The following is a 26460-nucleotide window of genomic DNA, read 5'->3' as shown; positions in this document are numbered from 1 at the left end:
CCACTACCTACATTTAGTGATATTTTTTAACTAAATACCATAATAACTTATAATTTTTAAATTTATTTATGCTTTCTGATCTTTAATTGATGAACAAAGACTCATGCTTTCAGTGTTTTGGCTGCTGACCTATCAACCGACTTTTGGAGATTTATGACATAAATTGAGGAGGGACTGACAATTAAATACCTTTAGAATAGAATAAATGGGGTGATTGGGTGGGAGTCATAGAGGAAAGAGTGCTTGATTCCAGTGCTGTATCAGTTTGTTGAGGATAACTGGAGGAATTAAGTTGAGGGCTGCATGTGATGGTGATTTATACTTTTAGAATACCAATTAGGCCCCATGGCTTGACAAAAGCATTTTTGTACTGATTTGTGAATCCACTTAAAAAGAATTAAGACAGAGAAATTAAATCTCATTTATTCTACATTTAACAAGCCACCTTTATTGAAAACAAAAATAAAGCATGCTATGAGGCTATACTGTAAATCCAGAATATATAATCATTAACGGCTATTTGTGATGGGGGGAGGGGGGTGTTAATCATTTTCAAGATTCCTCTTTTGTTAACTAAGCATTGTCAGTGTCACTGTGATTAGTCATTTTGCTCCTCTTTTAAACACAATTTTCAGCTTACATTATGGACCTAAAGTTAGGTGAAAGAGATGTCTTAGAATCCTATTCCAGCCAATTTGATCTTATTGGATCACAGGCATCATGCAAGATACTTAAACCTAGTGTGCCCTGGTAAAGAGAGGCAGTAAGGGAACCTATTTTATTATGCACATTTTATTCTACTGTCATATTTGATGATCTGTTAATTGCCACTGATATTTGTTTTAGATACTCTAATTAATCGGATCTTCACTGTTTTTGTTCCCCAAGGCCTTTCTAGCAAAGGGCACAGTGGATAAAGTAAATAAATTCTTGCTTTTGTTACCACTGACACTGTCTTGGTTAAGTAGTCTAACTCATTGTTGTTTTTTTTAATAGGTAGAAAGGGGGGGGGGCGGGGTGGGGGAAGCCAACCAGGGATATTGTAGAAAGAGCTCTGGACTGGGAATCGGGATCTGTCACCAGCATCTGGCCTCGAGTGTGCCCTCTGTTCTCTTTCAGCCGCAGGTTTCTCACCATATTGCATGACTGGTCAGGTTCTCTTGAACCTAGAGTTTATTGGTTTATTCATGATAAGCCCTGTGAAGTGTTTTTCGTATTAGTAGTAGTTTACTATGCAGAAGGCCCAGTATATGAGAGCCAGGTGTTATTTCCCTGTGCATTCAGGTATTCTAAATGGAATGTTGGAGCTGACTCAGACATGTATTTCAAAAATTTTTTCGATATTTTAATTTATTTTCTGTTTGAAGCTTTATTTCCCCAAAAAAATTGAGTGAGAATTTTGGATTTAGCCATGAATCAGTGGTATAATGGAAGGAGCCTAGATTTGGAATTGGATAGATTTAGGTTCAAATCACAGTCTTTCACAGACTAGGGATAGTTGACTTAGCAAATTACTGTTTCTTCCAACAGTGATACTGTCATTTTCAAAATAATGACAACATTAATGATATTACCCATTTCATTGTGTTATTACAAAATTAAACGAGACAATGTGTGTAAAATCCTTTGCAAAGTTCTTGGCAACCAGTCTCAGTTCCCAGTAAATACTAACATCATGTATTTAAAGTGGTATTCTGGCTCCTTGCATGCTAAAAGTTGTAGTGCCTAGATTAATTCAGTTTGTGGCATCTTCATGATTTTATCTTCTCCCGAAGATGCATCCACAGTGGAAACAGTATTAATAGCTTCACTAAGCATCTGGAGCGCGTGTTGTGGATCAGACATGTGGTCCATGTGCTTTCGTGCCTTGTCACATTTTAGGGTGTCCTTTCCTTGTTCTTCAAGATTTTAATTACCTGTAAGTACTGGACTAAGATAACAGCAGGGACAAGATGACAGTAGAAAATTTTAAATTTTTAAAATTGATAATCGTGGGTCCTATAAACTTGTTAATAGTTACTTATTCATTAAGCTCTTTTATAAGATGCTTCTGTATTCTGAAATTATATATTACCAAAACGAACTTATATTGAGTCTGCACTATCCTAGAAGTTTTAAGATGTGACATCCTCACAACCATCAGGATTTTTTAGGCTTGTCATTAATTTCCTATATGTATAAATGTGGTCTAATTGTGGGTGCTCTTTAACTTATAGAATCAGAAGTAGGCAATGTAAAACATTCTTTACACTTACCAATCTCAGAAACTTCAGAAGGAACATTACTGAGAGGTTAACCTTACCCCAGATAGTCTTAGTAAAATTCTTTTTTCTGTGTTTGTGTGTAAAGGTGAGTATGAAATCAGAATCTTGTTAGCAAAGCAAGTAGTAAGTGATGCAACTGCTATACAAGTTCAGGGAACTATTTACTACTGAATACAGTCCCTGTGTTTGTTTTAGAAAATAGTAGGAAATACTTGAACTATGAGGCAGAGAAGGAATTGTACACAGGCTTACCAAGGATTCAGGATATTTAGGTCCAGGGATGATGAGCTTCATCCAGTTACATATGATACTGTCTCTTTGATAATTAGAACCTGTGTTTCCTCTTAATTCTGACTCTGTGGCCCTAATGTAGTAAGACCAAAAACAATCTGTAGACTTTAATCTGTACATATTGTATTTGATAAATGTACTAGTTTATCAACAGAATTTCATTGCCAGCTTGAATTTGAAACCACATGCAGACACCTTATTTTAATCCTAGCTTTGCTTCTTACTAACTATAGGACTTCAGACAAGTCCCTTCATTGGCTTTTACTTAGTATTAACATTAAAGTATTTGGACTAAAAGCTCTCTAAGCTTGTGTCTACATCTAAACATTAAGTTAAGATTCAATCTGGGGCAAGTTATGTATTGAGTCTTGGATATACTCTATCCACTCTGGTAAAAGGAACTTGCCATCCGCCAATTCAATTAATGATATGTTTTGTTCTTCATGTTTAGGTATACCAATGAAAATGGCTTTCATGTATTTGTTAGATTTTGACAAGGGGCTTGCTGTATACAGATCTTGTAGCAGAAGCAAAGGTGAATTGGGCAAGACTTTTCCCCTATAGAGTGACAGGACATAAACACTGAGAGGGTCAGAAGATCGCTAGCTTTCTTACTGGGTGTTTGAGCGTGTTCTCTTGGTATTTAGTGATTTAATTGGTAATTTATTAGGAAAGCCATGCTACATAATTCCCAAAGATTCTTAACTACCTCCTAGATGTATTTTTTAATCTGCTTTTTTAATGACTCTTGTGTGGCAGAAGAAAATGCTACTAAAAGTCAAGTCTTAATTAGCTTGAACTCACCTCACAGGTGTATCTGGTGACCTATTCCTGTAAGGATCTGATGCCATAAAGAAGGCCACATTAGTTCAGGAGAGGTTGGCAATTGCTTAGAATTTGGATCTGAAATCACTACATCCTGTGGCTCTCTTATAACGTTTTATTTTAAAAGAGAGAGAGAGAGATAAAATAAATTTGCCAACTCTTCTAAGATTAGACAGGCCCACAATCCCTTATCCACTACTCTGAAAGCAGGGTTTGTTTTTGTTTGTTTTTGCATCTCCTTTGGTAACAAAATTGACTTGACTATAGAAATTTTAATGCTTGACTGTCGTGGTGTTATCTTAGACACTGCTATTATAAATGTATCATTACCTTTCCTCTCAGATTATTAAAGTACTGAATTTCAAAGCACATCTGGCCCCAAAGGATTTTCTGACATGCAGTCTCTATTTGTAGCCTTGGAATTTATGTGCTTATCTTATCTCTAACTTTTCAAGACTCTTTTAGGGCAAAGACCTTGTCCTTTTCAGCTTTGAACATCCTTGTATTCCTGTAACCTCTGTTATAATAGTCATTTGTTACACTCTTGAATAAATCAGTGAAGGGGGAGAAGAATGTTCAGGCAGCTTTAGTCCATTCTACCCCAAATAAGTCAGCCAACATTTTCTCCAGTGTCCTAGACATAAGTTAAAACATGAAACTGAGTTGACTAATAACTGAAGTTATCAGATCATGACTTACAACCTTTCCCCTGCATTTAAAATTGTGAAAATTAAATTACTTAAGCATCTCAGAGTGGTGAAATGACTCCTGGGTGGAACTGGAGATCATATCTGCAGACCCTCATCTCTCCTTTCTGGAGTCCTATTCAGTGCACCCTGAGGAGCGAATGCTAGACTCTTGATAAGATTGTCATGGTGATAGTTTTTGGATGATAAAAATTGTAGGAATACACCACATTCTGTTTTAGCTACATGGACGAGGGGGTGGGCAAGCTGTAGTCCACAGGCTAAGTCCATTTTCTGGGTTTGTTTGTAGCCTATGAGCTAAGACTAGTTTTTATATTTTTAAAGAGTTGTAAACAAAGAAACAAGAATATGGTCATTCTTCTAGGGCTTAGGTGGTACTTTTTTTCATGAGATGCTAACCCTAAAAGATGAATGCTTTTTATCCCCCTTCAACATTCTTTTCAGGAAGAAATTTTAATGAAAACGATATGTAGAATTAAGCTGAGCATAAACATGAGAATTCTTTTAATAATAAAATGTGGAGAGAACCAATTATAGAGCTTCCACAGTGCCTGTCGAGACTAATTTTATGATGGTATTCATTACTTTCATCCCTTTATCTTAAAAATTCCTTTGATTCACAGAGTTGTATACACAATTTGAATACTGAAAATATTTTAAAAAATACTGATTTGGGAAAATAGTCACTGTTTTTTAAATAAATGACTTTTTAAAACAACGCTACATGGATAAATTATGTAATCCTGGAATATCAAGGTAATTTAGGGTGCATACTGTGAGACATTCTTTTTCCTCTGAATTATTTCAGGTACATCAGTATATCTTCTTTTATTACTCTATGAATTGATAAAGTGAGTAATGTCACTGACCTTTTCATATTCTTATTTCTTATGAGGGTATTAGTGAAAATAAGTTGAGGTCTACAGTGAGGTGTCCTATATTCTAATACCAGCTTTATTTCTTTCTATCTGTATGACCTTAAGCAGTCACTGAATCTTGCTATAGTTCTGTTTGCTCATCACTAACATGGTGATAATAATACTATCCTAACAAACTTGTGGAGCGGAGAGCATATACAATGATATGTGGAAACAATCTGAAAATTAGGAAGTGTTTTCAGATGTTACGTGGTTTGAGTTTGTGATCATTTACCATTTCTATACATTTTGATTCATTTCTTAAAGTATTAGTGTTTGTGTCAACTGTCAGGGGAAATCCTTTTCCCTGAGCTGGGCTTGGCTGATCTTGGCTGAACTTGCTCATGTGTCTTCAGTCAGCTGGGTGCTCTAGAATGTCTTCAGCTCAGGTAACCTGGCTCTTCCCCAGGGATCTCATTACCCTCCAGCAGGCTTGTTCTTTTGACAGTGGCATTGCCCAAGAGGGCCTCTCTTTGCATCAGGTATGTTACTGAGTCCTTGGCCAAAGCAAGTCACATAACCAAGTCTGACATCAGTATGACAGAGCACTGCCAAATGCAGATACAGGGAGGTGTGAAAAATCGTGGCCACTATTAAAGCTTGTCTACACAATGGTCTTGCAGGTAAAGAAAAATGTGCCCAAGTGGAAACAAGATTGTAGCCTGGTGTTATGAGTCCTGGTGGTCCCACGTTCTTATGAATGGCTTGCATAATTTCAGAGCTTACATACACTCACATTCCTCATCACTAAACTAGAGCCTTGGAAACCTCACAATCTGACTGCTGGGAAAGAAATATCCCATGCCCAAATACACACTTCTTGTGTTTTAAATAATACAAAGAATATTGTTTCCAAGACAACTTTGATGAAATGTCAGCTTTCTCTAGGTTATCCTCATCCCTGCTGGGTAATTTGTATACTGCAGGAGTTTGTTTGGAAACATGCCTGTTGTTCTTTAAAATATGCTTAATGCTAGATTAGAGAACAGAATTTTTTTTTTTTTCTGTTTATGCAAGCTCATTTCTAAAGCATTTAAAGTAAAGAGCTTGGGCATGTATGGTATTTAAAAACCCTTCACATGATGTTTTTAAAACAGATCAATTTCAGCATTAAAATGTTAGGAATTCAGCCAAGGAAAATTCAACTTGGTTTGTATGGCTATAATGATAATGTATTATAGCCATCTTCTTTGAAAGTGATTGTACCAGCAGAACTGAACCTGGCGAATTACATAATTTAAGAGTGTTTGCCAGAAAAACGTTTTAGGGAGATTATTCAAGCCTTTTCTAAACAAAAGCAAAACGAAAGATGGATTTTATTATGAGGTACTTAAATTCCAAGAATAGTCGTCACAAAATATCTAAAGATAACTCATGTGAATTGAACAGAAGGTCATATGTCTGAATGTGAATTACCACACTTAACTTCTTGGCAGATATTAGGATGTAAGAGAGTATGATTTCTGCTTTTTAGCTATGTTGGCTTGAATTTTGAAAAGGTCCTGAGTTTGCTTATTGCTTACCCAAAAAGTAGTTTCAGATCAGAAGTAACTTCATGATTGAAACTTTATTGATGGCACATATTGACTCCCAAGTAATAAAGAAAATTTATGTATCCACATTATTTAGGCATATCATTAAACTTAAAAAAAAATTTTTTTCAAGGAAATAGCTCATGTACTTTTAGCTCTTCTTTAACTCAGTAGCCCTGTGTCTCAAAGGACCCACCCTATATTGCATAAGGAGCATTTTTGTGGGTCTGTCACACCTTGTTTGTTGCTGCTTTCACTCATTTAAGTTGAGTCAGAGAATGTTTGGATGGTCATGTTATCATTTTTGTATTGTAAATATTGTTTTCTGGAGAAGGGCTACAGGTTGAATTCCTTAGGTGGAGATGATGCAAGGGTCCAAAAGAAATAGGAAATGGATGGGAGAACTTTTGTATAGGAATCCTAGCTTTAAAAAAGCCAGCCATATGGATATGGTGAGAAAGTCATCTAGAAGAAATAGTTACTGAGATACTTCAGTGACATTGTCATCATTGCTGGTAGTTGGTGTGGGGACAGGGAAGTACATAAACTAGAAAGAAGGCGGCCATGTGAAGGTAGGGGCAGGCATTGGAGTTATGCTACCACAAACCCAGCAATGCTGGATTTGCCAGCAACCACCAGAATCTAGAGGCAAGGAAGGAATTTTCCCAGAACTTTCAGAGTGGCCTGCAGACACCTTGATCTTGGGCCTCTATTCTCTAGAACTGTGGAAGAATGCATTTATATTGTTTTAACTTATCTGCTTTGTTGGAAGTATGCTAGGTCAGCCCTTGGAAACCAATATGGCTCCCAAGAGTTAAGTTTATCTGTCAGCATCTATATATAATAAGCCACAAAATTGTTATGTGTTAAATGTTTTCAAAAATTTGTTATCTCATGCCTAGCCAAGTGTCAGCACTGAGCTATAGCTGTGGGGCTATAGTGGTTAAAAAAGACAATGAAGTGTCTACCCTCGTGGAGCTTACATTTCATTGGGGGGAGACATTCATTATATGATTAACAAGTCTGATGAAATTGTCTCAGTTGGCTTCTGTATAGCCTACACTCTTGTTCCTTTTTTTTTTTTTTTTTTTAATCCCCTGGAATTCTAATTGACCTTTCAATCCAATCTTAGATGAAGCAACAAACTTGCCCATGGGCTTGGGTGGCCCGTGCAGTAGTGCAGAGCACAGTCACAGTCCTGACTTGTGCAACCCACATCCTCTGCAGTCACATGTAGAGGCCCCTTGGATGCCACATTTTCCACATTTTTTTCCTCTCCCTTCAAAAAAATAGCCTTTCTAAGTTTTGTTTTGTTTGGGGCGGGGGAGGGGGGTTGCACATTTTAAGGTCCTTTTCATCTTTCGTTTTTACAGAATTTGTAAGTTTTCACTTCATACATGTTTGATAGAGTTCTTGGCCTAAGTCAAATAGATATGAACCCAGATCTGTCAGACTTAATGAAGCAGGCCCCTTTGTCATTCCCTTGACCTCTTTTGTGTCCTCTTTTATTAATGGTGTTTCGCTGCTCTAGAAACCAGTTTGTTTCTTTTCACAGTATCCAGGCACCATTTCTTGTGCCTGTTATTAAAGTCAGAGGGCTGGATTGTCTTCTAGATTTGTCCGAGTTACGTTGTGTGAGTTACGTCGTTCCTTGGGATTCAGGTTTCTTCCTATAGGAAGTGAGGGGGTTGAAGCAGATAGGTGCTCCTCGAACCTTTAGTGAGCATAAGAAGCACACATGTGACTTAAAATGCAGATTCTGATTCAGTAGGTCTGGGGAGTTGGGGCCAGAGATGCAGAATTTCTAGCAAGCACTCCCATCTCAGCGCTGCTGGACTGTGCGCCACACTGTGTGTAGCAAGGGGCTCGCTGTCTTCTCTGGTCTCTCCCAGCTCACTGTGAGAGCTTCCTTGCCTTGTTTGGTAGGGCCTATTGGTAGCTGCGACCTTCACACTGAGCCCCACTGCTTGCTGGTCTTCACATTCCGGGATTCTTACCATCCCTGCACACTGTGTTCAAAGGAGAGTGCGAAGTGCACTCGGTGCCATCCCATAGTGCTCCATAGACCGGCTGTCTGAACTTCTTGTTTTATAGCTTGGCCCCCTCCTTTTTTTCTGAGTCTAAAGCTAAACCCACTATCCAATGCATAATTAGCATTCTCCTTCAGGCTACATAGTTCTTGTGGCTATTTGCCTTGGGTTTCCCCCATTCCTTCATCACACAGCAATGGTAGATTTATAATCATCCTGCTAACTATGATTAAATGTCTCAGTTCTTTTGCTTTATGTGGCGTTCTTGGCCACTTAATTACGCCACATTAAATGGTATGTTGTTGCTGTCAGTGCAGTTGGGTTGCATTGTGGATAGCATCTTTGGGTATTTTGAAAAATGTTCCTGTCATACAATTTGAGCTGGTAAATAGAAATGCTGAGCATGCATAAATGCGCTTAAGAAATTATTTCTTTATTACTGTTTAGTTGAACTGATGGTGACACTAAACATCAAGGCTTTGATGTTTTATACGGCATTCTTCCCCACTAATTAACTTCATTAGCACAGTTAATTACTGGGAAAAAATACTGTATAAAACATCAAAGTCTCGATGTTTAATCACAGCTTAAAAAAGAAGTTTTATACTCTTCGATTGCCACATACATTCCAATTACCCGAAGGAAGGTCAGAATTTCTGTTTTCACTCTTCTGGCCTTCAAAGCGTTTCCTGATTCTTTTCTGGTTGACCATTAGTTACTGGAGCCTGACAAAATGTAGACAAGCTGACAATGGCATATGCAGGGCGAAATACCTTCCCACCAGCCTAACTGAGACTCCGTTTTTGCAAAGGCAGGGAAGACCTCTCCTCTAATGTGCTGATGGTGGGTTGGAGGGTGCAACTCAAGGAGTTGCGGCATTTGCTTTTTTTCTTGTAGCCACTGTTTATATGATTAGTTTAGAGCCTCTTCATTTTTCTATATGTTAACACATATTGCCCTTCTGAGCCACTTCTCTAATGTCTGATAGGCATGTTTCCCTAGTGAACTCAGACTGCAAAGCTGAGGAAACATACTTTAAAGGGATAGGGTTGCTTACTGGAATTCTTAAATGACCAGTAGTCAAGCAACAGGAACTCCTCAAGTATTTCCCTGTGGTGTGTGTTAGATCAGTTTTTATAGTTTTATTTTTTTAATCAAGTGGGGTTTACAGTAGCAATAATGTAATTCAGATAAGCAATTATTGTAATTGACCTTGGCAATGAGTATCCTTAGCTTTTACCACAGTTTGCTTAATACCTGAGGAGGGCCAATTATCTCATAATGCCCACTTTATTGAGGTTATTGTTTTAATTGTGGCAATCAAAATACATCACTTTGTCAGCATTGTAGGGTCACACATAGGAACACCACATTCAGGCATTCAGAGAGCATATAAAGAGCATCATGCCTCATTTTGTGACATGGTTGTGATTGAATTGTTCTCTCTCCCAACTCCAAACTTTGATTTTGAAATATGTTATTTCTTACTAGTTAAATGTAGTTCATCATGACGAGAACAACCACAGAGATGAAGTCACTACCACTGAGCTAACTGTGTGCCCTCTGAAAGGGCTGGAGGTGTGGTGGGTGCTAATGGGTTGGTGGGTCTCGTTGATGAGGCCTCATACCTGACAGCAGTCACAGTGCCTGCTGATTCTCAGTATGCCTAAGACCAGAGGCTCTCAGCCTCTGAATCACCTGGGGGCTTCCAAAGAGTCAGGCTGGGCCCAGGCTGACCTATTTTTGTTTCAGGGTTTGTTTGTTTTTTTAAGCTCCATAGGTAATTCTGACAAGCAGCCAGGGTTGAATTTTGTTTGAAACCTGCCGGTTTATCTTATCCCTCCCAGCTCATGACCTTGTCCATTGTCCCACAAGACAGGACACCTTTTGGGGGGCTTTGCTGCTCTGTACGTTTCTCCTTCCTTCATTTCCTCAAAAACAGCCTCCTCACATGCCTGAAACTCCGCAGTCCGGGTGTGGGCCCTGCAGTGTTTACTTCCCCATCCCAAGCAGTTCCTGGGCCTGTGTCTCCTATGGGAAGTCTCAGTGGATAACACCCACTTCTGAAACCTGAGAGCACCGTTTCTTATTAATGTCTCCCTGTGCTTTTATAATTCAGTTTTCTGTTGATCATAGAAATGTGTCTTCCTTTCCTTTTTTCCAAGTTTCTTTGAGTAAGGATCAGCATTTATGCTTCAGCATCTGTCTCAAATACCTGGTCTACCACTCTGTGGAAATGCAATTCAGGTTTATTAGATCAGCAGTTCTAACCCTCCCAGTTGTGTTTCTCCCTTCTGTAATAAACTCAGAGGATGTGGGTCCCATGAGCCACTTGAGGTTGGGAGCATTCTTGTGGGCTACCTAAGACTCCTGCTCTTTCTTTTTCCAGTAAGAGCCTATATCAGATTGCAGATGCATGAAGATGACATCAGTATGTTGACACACTTGATTCCATTCTAATTATACACATGCATATATACTTACACACACCCATGCATACTTATGTGCACACACATACCCAATATTTGTATGAGTCAGTGGGTTACACCTCTGTATGTCTCTCAATCCATCTTCTTCCCTTCTCCAGTACCTTTTCTAGTCCGAGACACCAGCATCTCCCCAGACGCTGCTTCCCTCCAAAGCTCTGTTACCTTGCAGGCCCACTCAAACCCACGCTGACAGCATTTGTAAAGCAGGGACACCAAAAGTGATGACAGCTCAGCTTGGATGAGTTGATTGGGAATTTTACTATTTTATTTTTAACATACCTATAAGGTTTATAGTGTGTGCTTAGTATTGGGCAACACAGTCTCTTCTGGTCTGAAGTGCTTTTAAAAGTATTACTCTGACTTCGGTCCTAGAACTTTCTGAAGATCTCCTGGGAGATTTTAATACACACACGTATGTCATCTCATTATTCCCCTTCTGTGGCACTTAGCATAAAACCCAGACTTCACAAGGGCCTGCTGGGCCCTGCCCAGCCCCTCTCTCCTCCCCACATTGTCTCCTCATGCTCTCCCTCCATGGCCGCACCTAGCCTTCTTGTCCCTCCAGTATCACCTTAAGTTTTCCCCTTCGGGGCCTATGCATGGGTCATTCCCTCTGTCTGCAGCATTCTTTTCCTGGCTATTCAAATGGTTGGCTCCAACATTTGTTTTCAGTGTCAGACTGAATGTTGTCTCTTTGAAGAGGCCACCGCTGACCACTTTGTTGTCTCAGTCTTAGCATTCTGTTTATCTCCGTTATACCACATTGTCATTTGTACTTTTTTAAAATTAATTTTATTAATAATAATTTAATTGACTTTATTTGTGCATGACTTACTAGAACGAGTGCTCTATGAGGGCAGGGTCCTCCTACTCTCTTTAATTGTGTTCCCAGTCTCAGTGCTATAGGGCCCAGCAGACTGCCCTGCACATAATTGGGACTCCATTCAGCAGCTGATGGTATTCAGTTATTAAGAAGGGATACGTGCTGGGTTCCCTCACCCCATTAGTCCTGATGCCTCACTCACTTTAGAGTCATTTGTCAGGTTCCAATGTCACTCTTAATTCAAGGTCATGCTAAAAGGTGGGTTTGACATGCATTCTACAGATAAGAAGAAAGAGCTGAACTTTGAAAGGGGGCACCAAGCAGAGAAGGCACGTAGATGCCTAGACTGAAGAACATGCCGTCTGAAATGTTTGAATCTGGACAGTCGGTTTTCCCCAGAATCCAAGGCTTGAGGAAGTGCCAGTTGACCTCTTTCAAAGGAAGGCCAAGAGGAGACAGTCACAGCCTCACTGCTGCTCTCCAGGCCTCCTGCTGTGCCTGGATTGGGTTGAGTTGCTAGTAAAAGCTTGGCCTTTGACTTTTAGGTCAGATTCTAGAAATAAGCATGAAAGGAAGAGTAGTGTGTCTGCCACTTCATGTAGTTATCTCATTTAGACTTTATGACAATTCAGTAGGATAAATATCCTTATCTCTATTTTACAGGTATGAAAATTGAGGCCTTGAGAGGTTAATGTTGCCAGTACACAGTTAATAAGTACTGGAGTTGAGATTTGAAACCGGAGTGCTCTTCACTCTGGAACAGCAATTTTCAACTGGTGTGCCTCAAGAATTTGTGAAGCGTGCAGTATCTGACTATTGAGTCAGGGGCACTGACCTCTTTTCCCTTAGATTATCAAATTAAAAAATGGTAAGAGCCAGCACAACAATAGCTGTACGGTATGAGTGAATCAAAATCACTCCCCCCCCCCTTTTTTTGTCATATCAGCAAAGACTATTTTTTTGGTGTGCCGCAGAATTTTAGTAATTTATGTGTGCCATGAAATGAATAAGGTTGAAAATCACTGCTAGAGCCAGTAATTATTATTCCATTCCATCCCCTTCCCTCTAGACCCCACAGTGCTGTGACACTGGTGCCTTATTCACTTGGTGTCCCCAGTGTCTAGCAAAGAGTAGCCATTCAGCTACACTACAGTATTCGACTGGCGTCACAACATGAGCCTTTGCTTGCAGAGCCTATTATTCTTCAGATAGAGGAGTAAAGCCTCATTTTTCCATTTACTAAATAATATTGAAAGTACTAGAGCAGTGGTTGGCAAGCCGCGGCTCGCGAGCCACATGGGGCTCTTGAGTGTGGCTCTTCCACAAAATACCACGTGTGGGCGCGCATGTACAGTGCAATTGAAACTTCGTGGCCCATGCGCAGAAGTCGGTTTTCAGCCTGGGCGAGTCTATTTTGAAGAAGTGGCATTAGAAGAAGTGGGGGTACGTTTGCTGAAGTCAACCCCTCAGATTGAGGACGTTTTTAGCAAAGGCCAGCTTAGGAGTACCCTAATTAAGTTAATAACAATGTACCTACCTATATGGTTTAAGTTTAAAAAATTTGGCTCTCAAAAGAAATTTCAGTCGTTGTACTGTTGATATTTGGCTCTGTTGACTAATGAGTTTTCCGACCACTGTACTAAAGAGTCACCTGCTTTCAGTGGTCTGGCTGGCTTTGTCAAGGCTGCTAATGGCCTTTCTGACCCACTCTCTATTCCCCGTAGAAGGAAGGCCATGGGTGCCTGTTCTAGCAAACTTTGTCAATGGCTCACAGGTCTGCGACATGACATTTTATTAATCCTGTGCTCATGGATGCTTTGTTGTATATACTAGGTGGTGGAATCTTCTGCATCTAAGGTGCCTGTTCCCTGGATGCTTATAAATCAAAAGGTTAGCATGATAGTAGACTGTTGGTTGACAGCAGAGGGCTGTCCTGTAATGGGATGTGTGTGTGTGTGTGTGTGTGTGTGTGTGTGTGTGTGTATGTATACACACACACGCACATGTGAAGAGACTGACGTGCCCAAAAATCATACCTATACTTGTAGTTATTTTTATCTTTATTCATTCATTCAGCAAATACTTACTAGAGTGTACTTATGCTACAAAGTGCAGGATGTCCTTCCAGCCATATTTCCTATTAAATAGCAAAGGCATTCCACTGAGCTGATGTTCTTCCTTTTTAATAAAATAGTGATTGATCGAATGGTATTCGCCTCGTTTCCCAGTGTGGTGAGTGAGAGTATTTTCTTCTAGTCCATTTTCAGCATGCTGCTATTAACGCACCATTTAGCTCGATGCCAAATTGCAGTTGGCTCCATTCAGTTCTGTTTACCCGAGTAGCACTATAATGATTAAATGTCACTGGGTACACTGAGTATACAAAAGTAATTAACCTAAAAGGACATGTTAGAATAAGGGTCAACAACCTCTTTAGCCCATAGTGCAACTGGCAGGACTAAGTATTGACAGAGGTATTGCTGGCAGGTGGGGGCTGGCTAAGCGGGAGGGAGATGGAGGAGGGAAAGGTCAGAGGAGTAGGAGCTGCAGAGCAGCACTCACACTTGCTTGGGATGGCAATAGACAGAGCTCTGGGACATTTTGCATAGTGACCTATGATTATTTGAGGGGAGCAGGGAGATTTGACCTTGACCTGATTTCCCTTTCAGCAGCTCAGCCGTGGCTGGACCGGAGTCATTGTGGCACATGTTTGATGAATTGACCTGTTCTTCCAATGTTTGTTTATTTTGTTCAAATACTCGCAACTTTAGGTCTAAGTTGTCAAATGAAAGCTGCGGCTTGAAATCATTTCTTTGGAATGATTTTAAATTATGTCTCTAAGTAGCTGTGTCTCATTTGTTTTCATTCCTCCGTATACTGAAGTCATTGTTAAACTGACATTAATGCTTTATATACAAAAAATTCACATAGAGTTCTAGAAGATGTTCTATGATTTAAAAATAGACCAATGTAAAGCTCTTTAAAAAACAAAACAAAAAGTATTATATTGTCTACCCTATATTTGGCTTTCTCTTTCATCACCTGTATGGTGGTGATTTACTATCCAGAAAAAAAAGGAAGTACTGAGGATTTTTTTCTTTTTACTGCATACCTCCTTGAGGGATAGACATTTCCAGGAATTCCCCAGGGATCCCCATTCTCCAAATAAGCAGCCACAGAAAAACTGCTGGTGCTGTACTCTTCACGTGGTGGTCAGTTAAGCAGGATTCATTTAAATCCTACCTTTTCAGTAGCCAGACTTGAGTGAGATTTGTTTCTCCCTGGTCATAAACATACATGATGAAAGATGAGGACAAGGACTAACCAGTTGAAAAGTGTCTCCCTTATGCTGAAGATTTATCTCCTTTTGAATAAAGAAAAATTGGAGGCCTTGATACAGTTATGCAACAACACATATTGCATGCCTACCCAGAGGTCAAGCCTGTGCTAACCTTGGGGGAAGGGGCCTGTGTGTTTGATTAGAGGAGCAAACAGGGAAAAGGCTCCACTCTTGACCTTCTTCTCTACCTGGTACCATTCTGATCTTTGTTTCACTTTTATTTTTTGTATTACCTCTTGATATCAGCACAATCCTGAAAATTGTTTTACTGCTATATCACTTTCAAAATTACCACTTTTGAAGGCTGTCTCCTTCCTTTCGTGTGCCTACATACATGCCCCTGCATATACCACACACACACACACACACACACACACAGCTGTTCTTCTGACTCTGGCAATCATATTGAGTGCTAAGAATACAAAGAAGTAAGATACAATAGTGCATGCCTGTTAGGAATGCCTAATCTCTAATCTCAACATAATGAAAATAATGTGGGCACAAGGAAGGCATACGCATAAGCATTGGTGCATGAGCAAGTCAAGTGCTGTTCTCATCTGTCCAGCAACTGTTCATTGAGGCATTAAAGCAAGTACTGGATTTTCATGTGATGAAACCAGGCATAGACCTTGCCTTCCAGGAACTTCTAATCAAAGTAATAGTTGTGATACAAATGCTAGGAAATTTTAAAAGGGGGCTTTGATAGAGATTTTCAGGAGGAATCTTGGATAGCATCATTCACCAGATCTTTCTAAGAAGGTGGCATTTAAAGCTAAGATATAAAAGGTGGAAAGAGGTTAGTCACTCAGAGTCTGGGGAAAAGAGTTCTTGGCAGAAGCCTGTGCTGAAAGGTGAAAGAGATGGGGTGTCAGCACTCCAAGGAAAAGAGGCTTTCAACTGAGATTGGAGGAAAGAGGCAGCAGCCACATCGGGCCTGTACTTCTATAAAGCACTAGATGCTTCTATTAATAGGTGTTGATTCCTATTCAAGAAATTTAAGACCTGTGCCATCTAGTATGGTAGCCACAAGCCACATGTGGTTATTGAGCACCAGAAATATATGGCTAGTCCAAATTGAGATGTGCTAAAGTGTGCACCAGATTTTAAAGACCTAGTACTAAAAAAGAATGCAAAATATCTCATTAATAATTTAGATATTGATTACATGTTGACATGGCGTTTTTGGATACATTGGGCTAAATAAAATTCATTAAAATTTTATATGTTTATTTTAATTTTTTAAAATCTGGCTACTAGAAAAATTTAAAATACATATGTAGCTCATATTCTATTTCTGTCTGTCAGTTATGTTCTAGAACACAACTCATGTCAATACTTTAATGAAAGGCCTTAAAACCACATTGACTAAGTGATCACTAAAAACTATTTCACCCTTTGTGGTGGTACAAAGACCTGGAGTTTTTAAGGATTAGCAATCCTAAAACTGCTAGGCAGCCTACCTTTAAATTGATGTACTGTCATTTCCTTCTCTGTTCCTGCGGAATTACCCTCCAAGATTATAGAGTACATTTGCATACATAATACATAAGGATATATATGAGGCTCTGTAGAGTTAACACTCTTTGGAAGAAAAAAATATGTTTAGCCTTTCAGATAGATTAAAACAGTTTACTGGAAAAAAAATAAGCAACATGAAAATACTTCCTTTTTCAATAAATGTTAATAGTTACTAAAATGAGGATTCTGGTCCATTAAGATACAGCTTGCCAAATCTTAAAGCTGAGTCACTTATTTTCTCTGAGCAGCTAGCTACCCTACTTTAACTTCTTTCAAAGCAGCTGTTAGAAAAAGTATGTACATATTTTGATTCAAGAACAGAGCACAGTAGAAGAATAAATCTAACACCAATCACCTTCTCAGAAAATTCAGGAAGGAAATTTTTGGGCTCCACCCCCCTTGTTTTTAGGGCAATCAAACTCCTATACTGATTTGTATTTGTTAGTGAGACTTAGTAACATCCTATCTAATAAAGAGGGAATATGTTAATTGACCTCATGCCATCACAAAGATGGTGGTGCCCACAGCCAATAAGGAGGGAATATGCTAATTGACTACCCTGCCCTCAAAGATGGCGGCACCCATAGCCACAAGATGGCGGCACCCAGTCCCCTCAGCCCCACTGGGGCTGCAGGCATGTGGCAAGGACGGGCCTGCCCCCAGGCGGGCCCGACCACTCCATGTGCCTGCCTCTGGAGATCCGCAGTCCCCTCAGTCCCCCAGCCACCCAGGGCTGGCCCGAGGCACAGGCAAACCTCAGATGGTGGCTGCCCAGCCGCCCAGGGCTGCCCGAGGCTTGCGCTGCCGGCAGTGGCAGCAGCAGATGTGTGATTGGGCATCGCCTTCCCCTGATTGCCGGGTTGCCTCCCGCCCCAGAAGGCTCCCGGACTGTGAGAGGGGGCAGGCTGGGCTGAGGGACACACCCCCCCCTCCAGTGCATGAATTTTCATTCACCGGGCCTCTAGTTGATTATAAGGCAATAGGTGAATAAATGATTTAGGATATATTTGATAGGTGCTAAACAGAAAAAAGTAATCTCAGAATAAGGTGGTGAGTCTTTATGATTAATTTACATACTGTGTCTGCATACAAGATTTGTAGAGGTAAGGGATTTCTTGGTGGAGTACAAGTGCACTTAGGAATGTTAGGTCTTGCAAACTTGGAGGAGGTCCATTGGATTGGAGAGCATGCAGTGGCCTTGGGTGATTAGACAATTTACTTGTAAAAGATGTAAGTGACTTCTTTGCTACATTTATGTGCACTGGCTTTTTCTTTTTTTACAGTCTGTGGGAGGCTGTTAATCCTCTGCCATCTCTAAACTCAGGAGTGAGATTACTTAACTAATTTAGCTTGTGCTTGGGCTCTCCTCCATCAGTGGTCAGGGAATGTACTTGTCTTCTCTCAATTCCTCTAGTTCCTTCCTCATGTGAACCAGTTTGGACCACATGCAGCCAATGGCTGTCAAGAGGAAACTAAGGCGCCTACACGAGATTTAAACCTATATCTTTGGTGTCAAAGCATCTTGTTCCAGCAGCTCAGCTCACCAGCTAAAGTAACAGTATTTAATGAAATTTTTGGGGTGGAGCCAACAGCTTTATTCCAGGAAGAGGAAATAACAGTCAAGAAACCCCAAGAGGACATTAAGATAATGTTCTAATTTAAAATCAATTTTATTGATGCCTTATAAATTATTACAGCATTTTATCCTGACCAAGTAATATATAATGCTGAGTCCATGGCAACAAAACATGAGTGACTGAATACCGGAGTGCTGTATATTGTACCACACGAAGGGAAAAACTATATAGAACTTCTGTATTCTAAGTACTTTCACCTCAGGGATCCTTATTGGAGGGCAAGGGTACTCAGTAAATACTGAGTGAATCCATAATTGGACTACGATTGTGTGGTGGGTTCCACAGTAGCAGCAGCTCTTCGAGTTGCTGGGTGCTGTGCTTCACAGCATGCAAGCACTCCTGCATCCTTGCAGCAACCTTCCAAGGAAGTACTCTTATTATCCTCGTTTTACCCACCGGGGAAACAGAAGCTTGGAGAGATTCATTAACTTGTCCGTGGTCGTAGAACAAATGGTACAGCCTGGCTTTGAGCCCAGGGCTCTCTGACTCGAGTACCCATAGCATGACCATTGTAGCTACTGCCTCTCTGGTTTGATAGAATTTTGATTATCTGCAAAAGAAATTCATTGTAAACCAAGTGTGTCTTATCCGGGGAGAAGTTGGAAGACAAAGACAACAATGGAACATTTTAAAGAACATGTTGTTCATGAAATGTTATAAAAGGTGAAACCTTTATTAAGAACAGACTCATTACTTTATATAGAGATTATATTAAATCTTGTTTTAGCAAGGGCAGGTCTGCAGAAAGTCCCAGTCATTTTTGAAGATGAATTTTGATTTACATTAATTTGAAAAAAGTGAGTTCTGTGAGGGTTATATACAGATTGTGTTTTTAATGACTTCCTTAATTTTAAAAAGCTTTATTGTAATGAGCAATAAACTGACACCATAGTCAAGTATTTCACCACTAACATGTGAGACATTTTAAGCTAATTTACATTCAATTGCATGTGTTATCAGGCAGTAAGATGACCAAATATTTTTTTTTAAAGTTCTTATATTTACTTTTTCCCAGCTGAATATTATTTTTTTCATCTCTCCTGGTTATTTCCTTATAAATGAGATAATAAACTTTAAAATGTTTTATCAGTTAAAAAGAGCTCTGTAAACAGGAATATGTAAACATTTTGTTTACATAAAATCTCAATCAGAAATGCACTGGGATGGGGTTTGGTGTACATAGGTTTATTCAGGGTACTCTTTTTCTTCAGGACTTGCTGAAAGTATTTTGTAACTGAAATGCCTGAGGACTGGTGACCAGAGTTGATTCTGAATGACTGTGGTTGTGGGTTTCTGCTTAGGAGTGGGTTTAGTCCCTGCGGAGCTCCAGGAGTACATTGGCCTTTCTGAATTAAAGGAAGTCACCAATACTCATCTCTGCTCTAGGTATTTCCTTTTGCAGAGGAAATGGTGATTGGGTACTTTGGTTATAGCATCAGTAAAGGGTCTACAAGGCTCATGACCGTGTCCTCTCCATCCTACCCATCCCCACTGCCATAAACAGACTCCCCCTGAATTATTCCTGACCAAGCTAATTCCTGTACAGAATGAACTACAGGTAGAATAGATTTTTGTGGTGTCCCTGCCCTGTCATCATCCCCTTTATCTGTTTGAAAATGGATTTACCATTTGGTGCCAAGTAGATGGGGTATTTGAAGGCTGTAGCTGATGGTCACACAGATAGTAATGAAGGAGTTGAGAGTTCTTGATCCTGGTTGTCCAGTTGGCCTTTAGCATATTCTTTCTGGTTGGAATCTTGTAAGTGAGCAGGGAAGTCTGAGCGCTGCACCTATGCAAAGGGAAAGCATAAGCAGCTTGATGTGCATTTGAAATCAAATTAGAAAGTCCAATGTGGAGGTGGTATTTATAGTCCTGCCTGCAGTATTGAACCAAAAGCTTACTGTGATTGTTGAAAGGAGATGTTTTGGTTAATAGCAGCCCATTGGAACCCTATCATTATGGACCATTTGTATATCTATGCTGAAGGGGTAGTGCTACACAAATACTTAGAATAGTCCTTATGTGAGGCTTAAAATAGAAGATCCACACCAGCTCTATAGTAAATAGAGTGCAGTCCACAGTAGTGCTGAGTTGCTATTGTAGAGGGCTCAGTTGTCTGCCTGGGACTGTGCCTTGTACCTTATGTGGATTCTTTCACTTAGTTCTCCAAGCAGTGCAGTTGAGGAAGTGGATGGGGTGTTGTTGACCACAGACAGGTGAAACTGAGCAGCATCCCCAAGGCTACACACCTATTAAGTGGAAAACTCTAGACTCAAACCCAGGCAGTCTGACTCAGAGAGATGATCTTGCCTGCTAGTAAAGTCTGGGCTACCTATTATTCAAATTAGCTAATTATAACAATACTACCTCTTCTAGGGGTAATAGTTTTTATAGAACTCTTTCTTATACAAGGCCATCTTTGATCCTGAGGTGGCAGAGGAATAAAGTGAAGGGGCGAGTCATTTCTTTAGATTGCTGGAGGTATCACTTTTTCCAGCTGACTTGTCAGACAGTCTTACTAAGTCTAGGTTGGATTTCAAACTAGGATCTATAATTTTTCTCATTTTGAGATAAACATAATTTGTAATGTTACTTACAACTGTCTTTAAAGCTTATCTCTTACTAACAAAGCAATTAGAATTTTCCGTAGAATAAGGCTTATAAATTATTTTCCTTAGTTTCTCCTTGTTTATTTCCCTCTTCTTTTTCTTTCATTAAACCTCTATCTTGTTCTTTTTAATATTCCAATAGAAGTGTTCATTGTTTAAAAATACAGAGCTTTTTAAAAAGTTAATTCTAGATGATTGTTTTATTTTTCACAGCTTTTTGCTAAATATTCACATTTAAGGTATTTTGCCTTCTTTAGATTGGCCACAGGCTTTCTGTTCATAACAAACTTGCTAGTATATTTATATGATCAAACTATAGTAAGAAAAGATTTATGTTTAATGCTTCTAGATGTATAGATTTTTACAGAATCATGATGCAGCTCCAGTAGTTTCTTATGTAGTAAGAGAGGGAAATAGCTCACCTAGGTAAGCTTTTAAAATCAGAATAAAGAAATTAATGTAAGCGTTTCTTGTAAAAGTGAAACGCTGTTTTATCAGCAATTATTTAATCCCTCCTGTTCACATGCCCAGCAAATACCGAGGTGGTCTTCAGTGGCAGAATGGTGGATTTGTAAGATTCATGAGAGTCCATGCCAAGTCCAATTTGATTCCAGAGCAATCATGCTATTAAACATCACTTATTGCCCCAGTGCCCATTGTTCAGCTTAACCTTTAAATGCTAGTGATAATTAACTACTTTATTGTTCTACCAGGAAACTCCAACATGTACCTCTGATCTACAGTAAAATTCACAAATAAAATACTGCTCTTTGTATATGTGTGCCAATAAATAAGCATAAAAATCTAAATAAGCATTATCATTTAGTATTAATTTTTAAGAAAGTACTTAATCATTTTTTACAAATCATTTTGTCCTTTTGGATAGAATGGAAATAACTTTTAATAAAGTATATCAGAATCAAAATAATCAGATAGTTATTAATCATACACATGTACATTAATTTTTTTTAAATATCAAATTAGTAGGATTAAGGTATTTAGACGTAGGTTATCACTTCTCGGTCTTTTGGCTAAAATCGACTGTAGAAGTAGTGAAGGAGTAAAGGTGAAGAAGAGACAGGCATTCCATATTGCCTGTTCCAAGGGGCATCACTACTCAGATCTTACTGTAGCGAATGGTTTCCTGTTGAAACTGTTCAGCCTAGAGGCCAATCTGAAGGAAAACGTATCATAGGAATTTGGGATTAAGATTTTAAGGAATGCAGAGGGGATGTTTTGTCATTTATGTTCAACAACATTTCTGGGCAGTTCTGTGCCACTCCCTATGCCAGGTTCCCCTGCCCCCAGGATCCTACAGCTGGAGTGGGAAGTGGCCTTGCAAACAAATAGCCATAAATTGATTATCAGGGCTCTGTTCCTTGGGTGAACAAAATGTTAAGGGGACAGAGGAATGAGTAATTCTACCTACCAGTGTCTGAAGGAGCTTTGAAAAGTGATAGTAGAGCTGGTTCTTAAGAATGAGGAAATTTCAAAAGATGTTGAGGGAAAGGGCATTCTCGGGAGCCTGGCAAAAAGGCTACAGATGCAATATAAATACACGGAGAATGGGGGAACAATACTAGGGGTAAGCTCATAATGCTGAGAAGAAGCCAGGACCCTGCATCGGAGCAAGAAGTGAAGGCCTTCAGAAAAGAAACTCTACTCAGAAATTTGGATGGTGGGAAACCACTTGTTGCTTTTTGGGGGATTCAGTTTGTTGAATATCTGGGAAGTATGAGTCTCAGAAATGTAGAGGATAGACTGGAGAGGGGAGGAACTAGATAAGGGGCTCTGGCATTAACTGTGGTAACTCACAGATGATGGTTGTGTGCATGATTTCAGTGGAGCGATGGTCATAAAAACCTGAGTTCATTGGGCCATGGTGTGAAAGCAAAGCAGAAGCATTGAACCAAGTCTTATATCTTGAGATGGAGGACTCAGTGGAGATATATGATCGTCAAGAAGCAATCCACTTTTAAAACCCTTTGGCTTCTAATGTTTTAGTCTTCCTTCTTACTAAATAATGCCTGCCATCTTTTCTACCACTAAGCTTAAGGATGAACGTTTGATATGGATAATGACAGGTTTTGGTGCATGCATGAAGAGTATTCATAAAAAACCTTGAGAGGAATTGGTACAGGAAGGAAGAATTTAGAAATATCCAGCCCCTATCAGTGGGAACCCACTCACTGGTCATTCTGATGGTTCTCCTCTAAACTCCCACCTTATATCCCTGCCTTTGGAGCTGGTGGTGGAGTTGTCATCACTACAGATGACCACTAGGGGGTGATCTCTCGGTAGCTACACCAGCCCTGGGGAGGAAAAAGTTTATTGGTTTTCCTCTAACAACATGCGTAAAAGTTTAGCCAGAAAGGAGAATGTGGCATCATGGTACAATGGAAGTAAAACAGAATATAGAGCCCAAAGTTCTGGTTATCACACTGCCTTCCATAGTTAAAATGTCCTTGGAAATTTTGTGTATCTTTATATGTGTTCAGTATTACTAGCAAACTAAAATAAAGGAAAAAAAGTACAGGAGTTAATTTTATTATTTTTATTTATTTATTTATTAATTTATTTATTTGTTTGTTTGTTTAAAGTATTACAAATAGTAGTACACATGTCTCCTTTTTCCCCCATTGACCTCCCTCCAGCCTCCTCTACCCCCCACCCCCGCACATGCCCTTACACCTTGACACCCCACCCCCACCCCTGCTGCCCCAGTGTCTGTGTCCATTGGTTATCCTTATATGCATGCATGCATACAAGTCCTTTGGTTGATCTCTTACGCCCCCCCTCCCCAACCCTTCCCTGCCTTCCGCTGTAGTTTGACAATCTGTTCAATGCTTCTTTGTCTCTGTATCTATTTCTGTTCATTATATTCCATAAATGAGTGAGATCATGTGATATTTATCTTTCTCTGACTGGCTTATTTCGCTTAGCATAATGCTCTCCAGTTCCATCCATGTGGTGTTGCAAATGGTAAGAATTCATTCTTTCTTACAGCATCGTAGTATTCCATTGTGTAGATGTACCACAATTTTCTAATCCACTCATCTGCTGTAGGGCAATTTAGACCTGTTTCCAAATCTTAGCTATTGTAAATTGTGCTGCTATGAACATAGGGCTGCATATATCCTTTCTGATTGGTGTTTCTGTTTTCTGAAGATATATACCTAGAAGTGATATTACTGGGTCAAGTGGCAGTTCCATTTTTAATTTTTTGAGGAAACGCCATACTGTCTTCCACAGTGGCTTCACCAGTCTGCATTCCCACCAGCAGTGCAAGAGGGTTCCTTTTTCTCAGTATCCTCTCCAGCACTTGTCCTTTGTTGATTTGTTGATGATAGCCATTCTGACAGGTGTGAGATGGTACCTCATGGTTGTTTTGATTTGCATTTCTAGGATGATTAGTAACTTTGAACATGTTTTCATATGTCTCTTGGCCTTCTGTATGTCCTCTTTCAAAAAGTGTCTGTTTAGGTCCTTTGCCCATTTTTGATTGGATTGTTTATCTTCCTTTTGTTAAGTTGTATGAGTTCCCTATAAATTGTGGAGATTAAACCCTTATCAGAGATAACATTGACAAATATGTTCTCCCATGCAGTGGGCTTTCTTGTTTTGTTGATGGTTTCTTTTGCTGTGCAGAAGCTTTTTATTTTAATGTAGTCCCATTTGTTTATTTTCTCCTTACTTCCCATCGCCCTAGGAGTTGTGTCGGTAAAGATTTTGCTACAACAAATGTCTGCTGTTTTGCTAAGGGGTTAATTTTATAGAAGACCTTCACTGAACAATTTTCTGAACTGATTTGGATGCCAGGCAAGGATATTCTTGTGGTGATTCTTTGTTCTTCCTAGAGCTATTGTTCTTATCTTCAAGTATTCTTGCCCTTTAAATCAGCCCTTTGCGACCTCAGGTTGGGCTAATTTAGCACTTGGAGTCTTGCCCTGGTGCCTACTAAGGGACTGGCTTCTCAGGCATTTTCAGCCCTCCCTCAGCTGGTTAGCCCTGCACTCAGCCCTGAGCCTTCTCTTACACCTCACCTTTATGGAGAGCTTCCGTTTGATCTTTCTGAAACTGAGCCACTAGCCACTCAGTTCTTAAGGTTAGTTCCAGTTTTTATCAATGCTTTCTTCATCTATGGGTTTAAGCTCTCAAACCATGTAGATGTGCCCAGTAACCACTTGGCCTTAATGGCAGACAGACTCATTCATTCGCTGTGCTTCAGATCTTGTCTGTGGTATTTGTTTTCTGTGTATGGAACTCCTCAGGTTAAGAGCTCTTTGAAAGAGCAGAGATGACAGAGGTGACATAAGCTCATACAGATTGCCCCTGACCTTGATCCTGAAGGAGGGACCACCTTCCTCCACTCCCTGGGCCTAATGGGGTACCTGGGATTCCAGAGAGAAAAAAGAGTGGGGTTATACTAGCTCCAGGAGTCAGAAAGGAATAAAGTGTATTTTTGTAGGTGTAGGTTTTATTGTTTTGTTTTAATCTGTCACTGCATCTCCCAAGCCCTTAAGGTGTGGGATGAAGCAAAATTCTGTAAATTGTGCACATGATCATCATATTAGGATGCTTAAATTCCCAAAGAGTACCTCTCCTCTTTTTCTCATTGAGGAACTATTAAATATCTCTCAAGTTGCCCTCTAAATTATTCAGTTTCTTTGTAGAGCCTTAAAATACTGACTTCCCATTAACCAGCCAACTTCAAAAAAAGAAGCCTTCCTCTTCTTCCTTACTTTTTCTCTTGTATTTGCCTCCTTTCTCAGTTCTTTAAAGCTCCTTTAATAGTTTAATATTAGCAACTCATTTAGACAAAGCCATTCTCTGTCTTTGGAGTTTGCACTATTCCCTGCCTCCTTTTTATTCCTCTGTTCCCTCTGTCTCATCTCTGATTCTGTCTTGTTCTTTCCTTTTTTCCTGCTCCTCTTCTCTTTCTTCTTTTTCTCCTTGTTTTTCTCTCTATATCTGTTTTCTTTTTCACTTCATCCTCTCTCCTATTTCTTGGTACCAGCTTTGCAAGTGTGTACTAATGAACAAAAAGAAGATAAAGTCTCAAAATGATAAAGGACTTGTATGCATGCATATAAGCAATACCCAATGGACACAGACACTAGTGGGGTGAGGGCACGAGCCGGGGGGATAAGGACACATATGTAATACGTTAATAAAGGGAAAAAAAATAAAATTAAAAAACAACAACACACTGTTAAATGTCTGATAGTCTCTCAACCTTGCTTCCCTTTCTGATTTCAGAGCTCTTCAGTATCTCCGTCAGCCAGTTTCCGAGGTGCTGAGAAGCACAGAAACTCCACAGACTACTCCTCTGATAGCAAAAAGCAGAAAACTGAAGAAAAGGAAATTGCAGCTCGTTATGTAGGTTCATTCACCTTTGCTTTGGGGGAGGCCAATTTACCTTGCTTTTTATCAGTAGCCATGTTATCCTTTAACTGTTACCAGCCAAAACTAGAATAC

At 39.7% G+C, this 26460-nt stretch overlaps 1 protein-coding gene across 18 annotated transcripts in view; it reads left to right on the top strand.

The window, feature by feature from the left end:
- Positions 1 to 26460, top strand: part of LOC118667433 (transducin-like enhancer protein 4) — a 144175-nt gene that overhangs the window by 95563 nt on the left and 22152 nt on the right. For all 18 annotated transcript variants that reach the window (XM_036330759.1, XM_036330758.1, XM_036330754.1 and 15 more), the window contains one exon: positions 26242 to 26361. In XM_036330759.1, the coding sequence (XP_036186652.1) occupies positions 26242 to 26361 (120 nt within the window). The remainder of the gene's footprint in view (positions 1 to 26241; positions 26362 to 26460) is intronic.

The sequence above is a fragment of the Myotis myotis genome, unplaced genomic scaffold (assembly GCF_014108235.1).
Source record: "Myotis myotis isolate mMyoMyo1 unplaced genomic scaffold, mMyoMyo1.p scaffold_m19_p_12, whole genome shotgun sequence".
Classification (NCBI taxonomy): Eukaryota; Metazoa; Chordata; class Mammalia; order Chiroptera; family Vespertilionidae; genus Myotis; species Myotis myotis.
The sequence above is the reverse complement of the archived record's forward strand: the minus strand, read 5'-3'. Positions and strand labels throughout refer to the sequence as shown.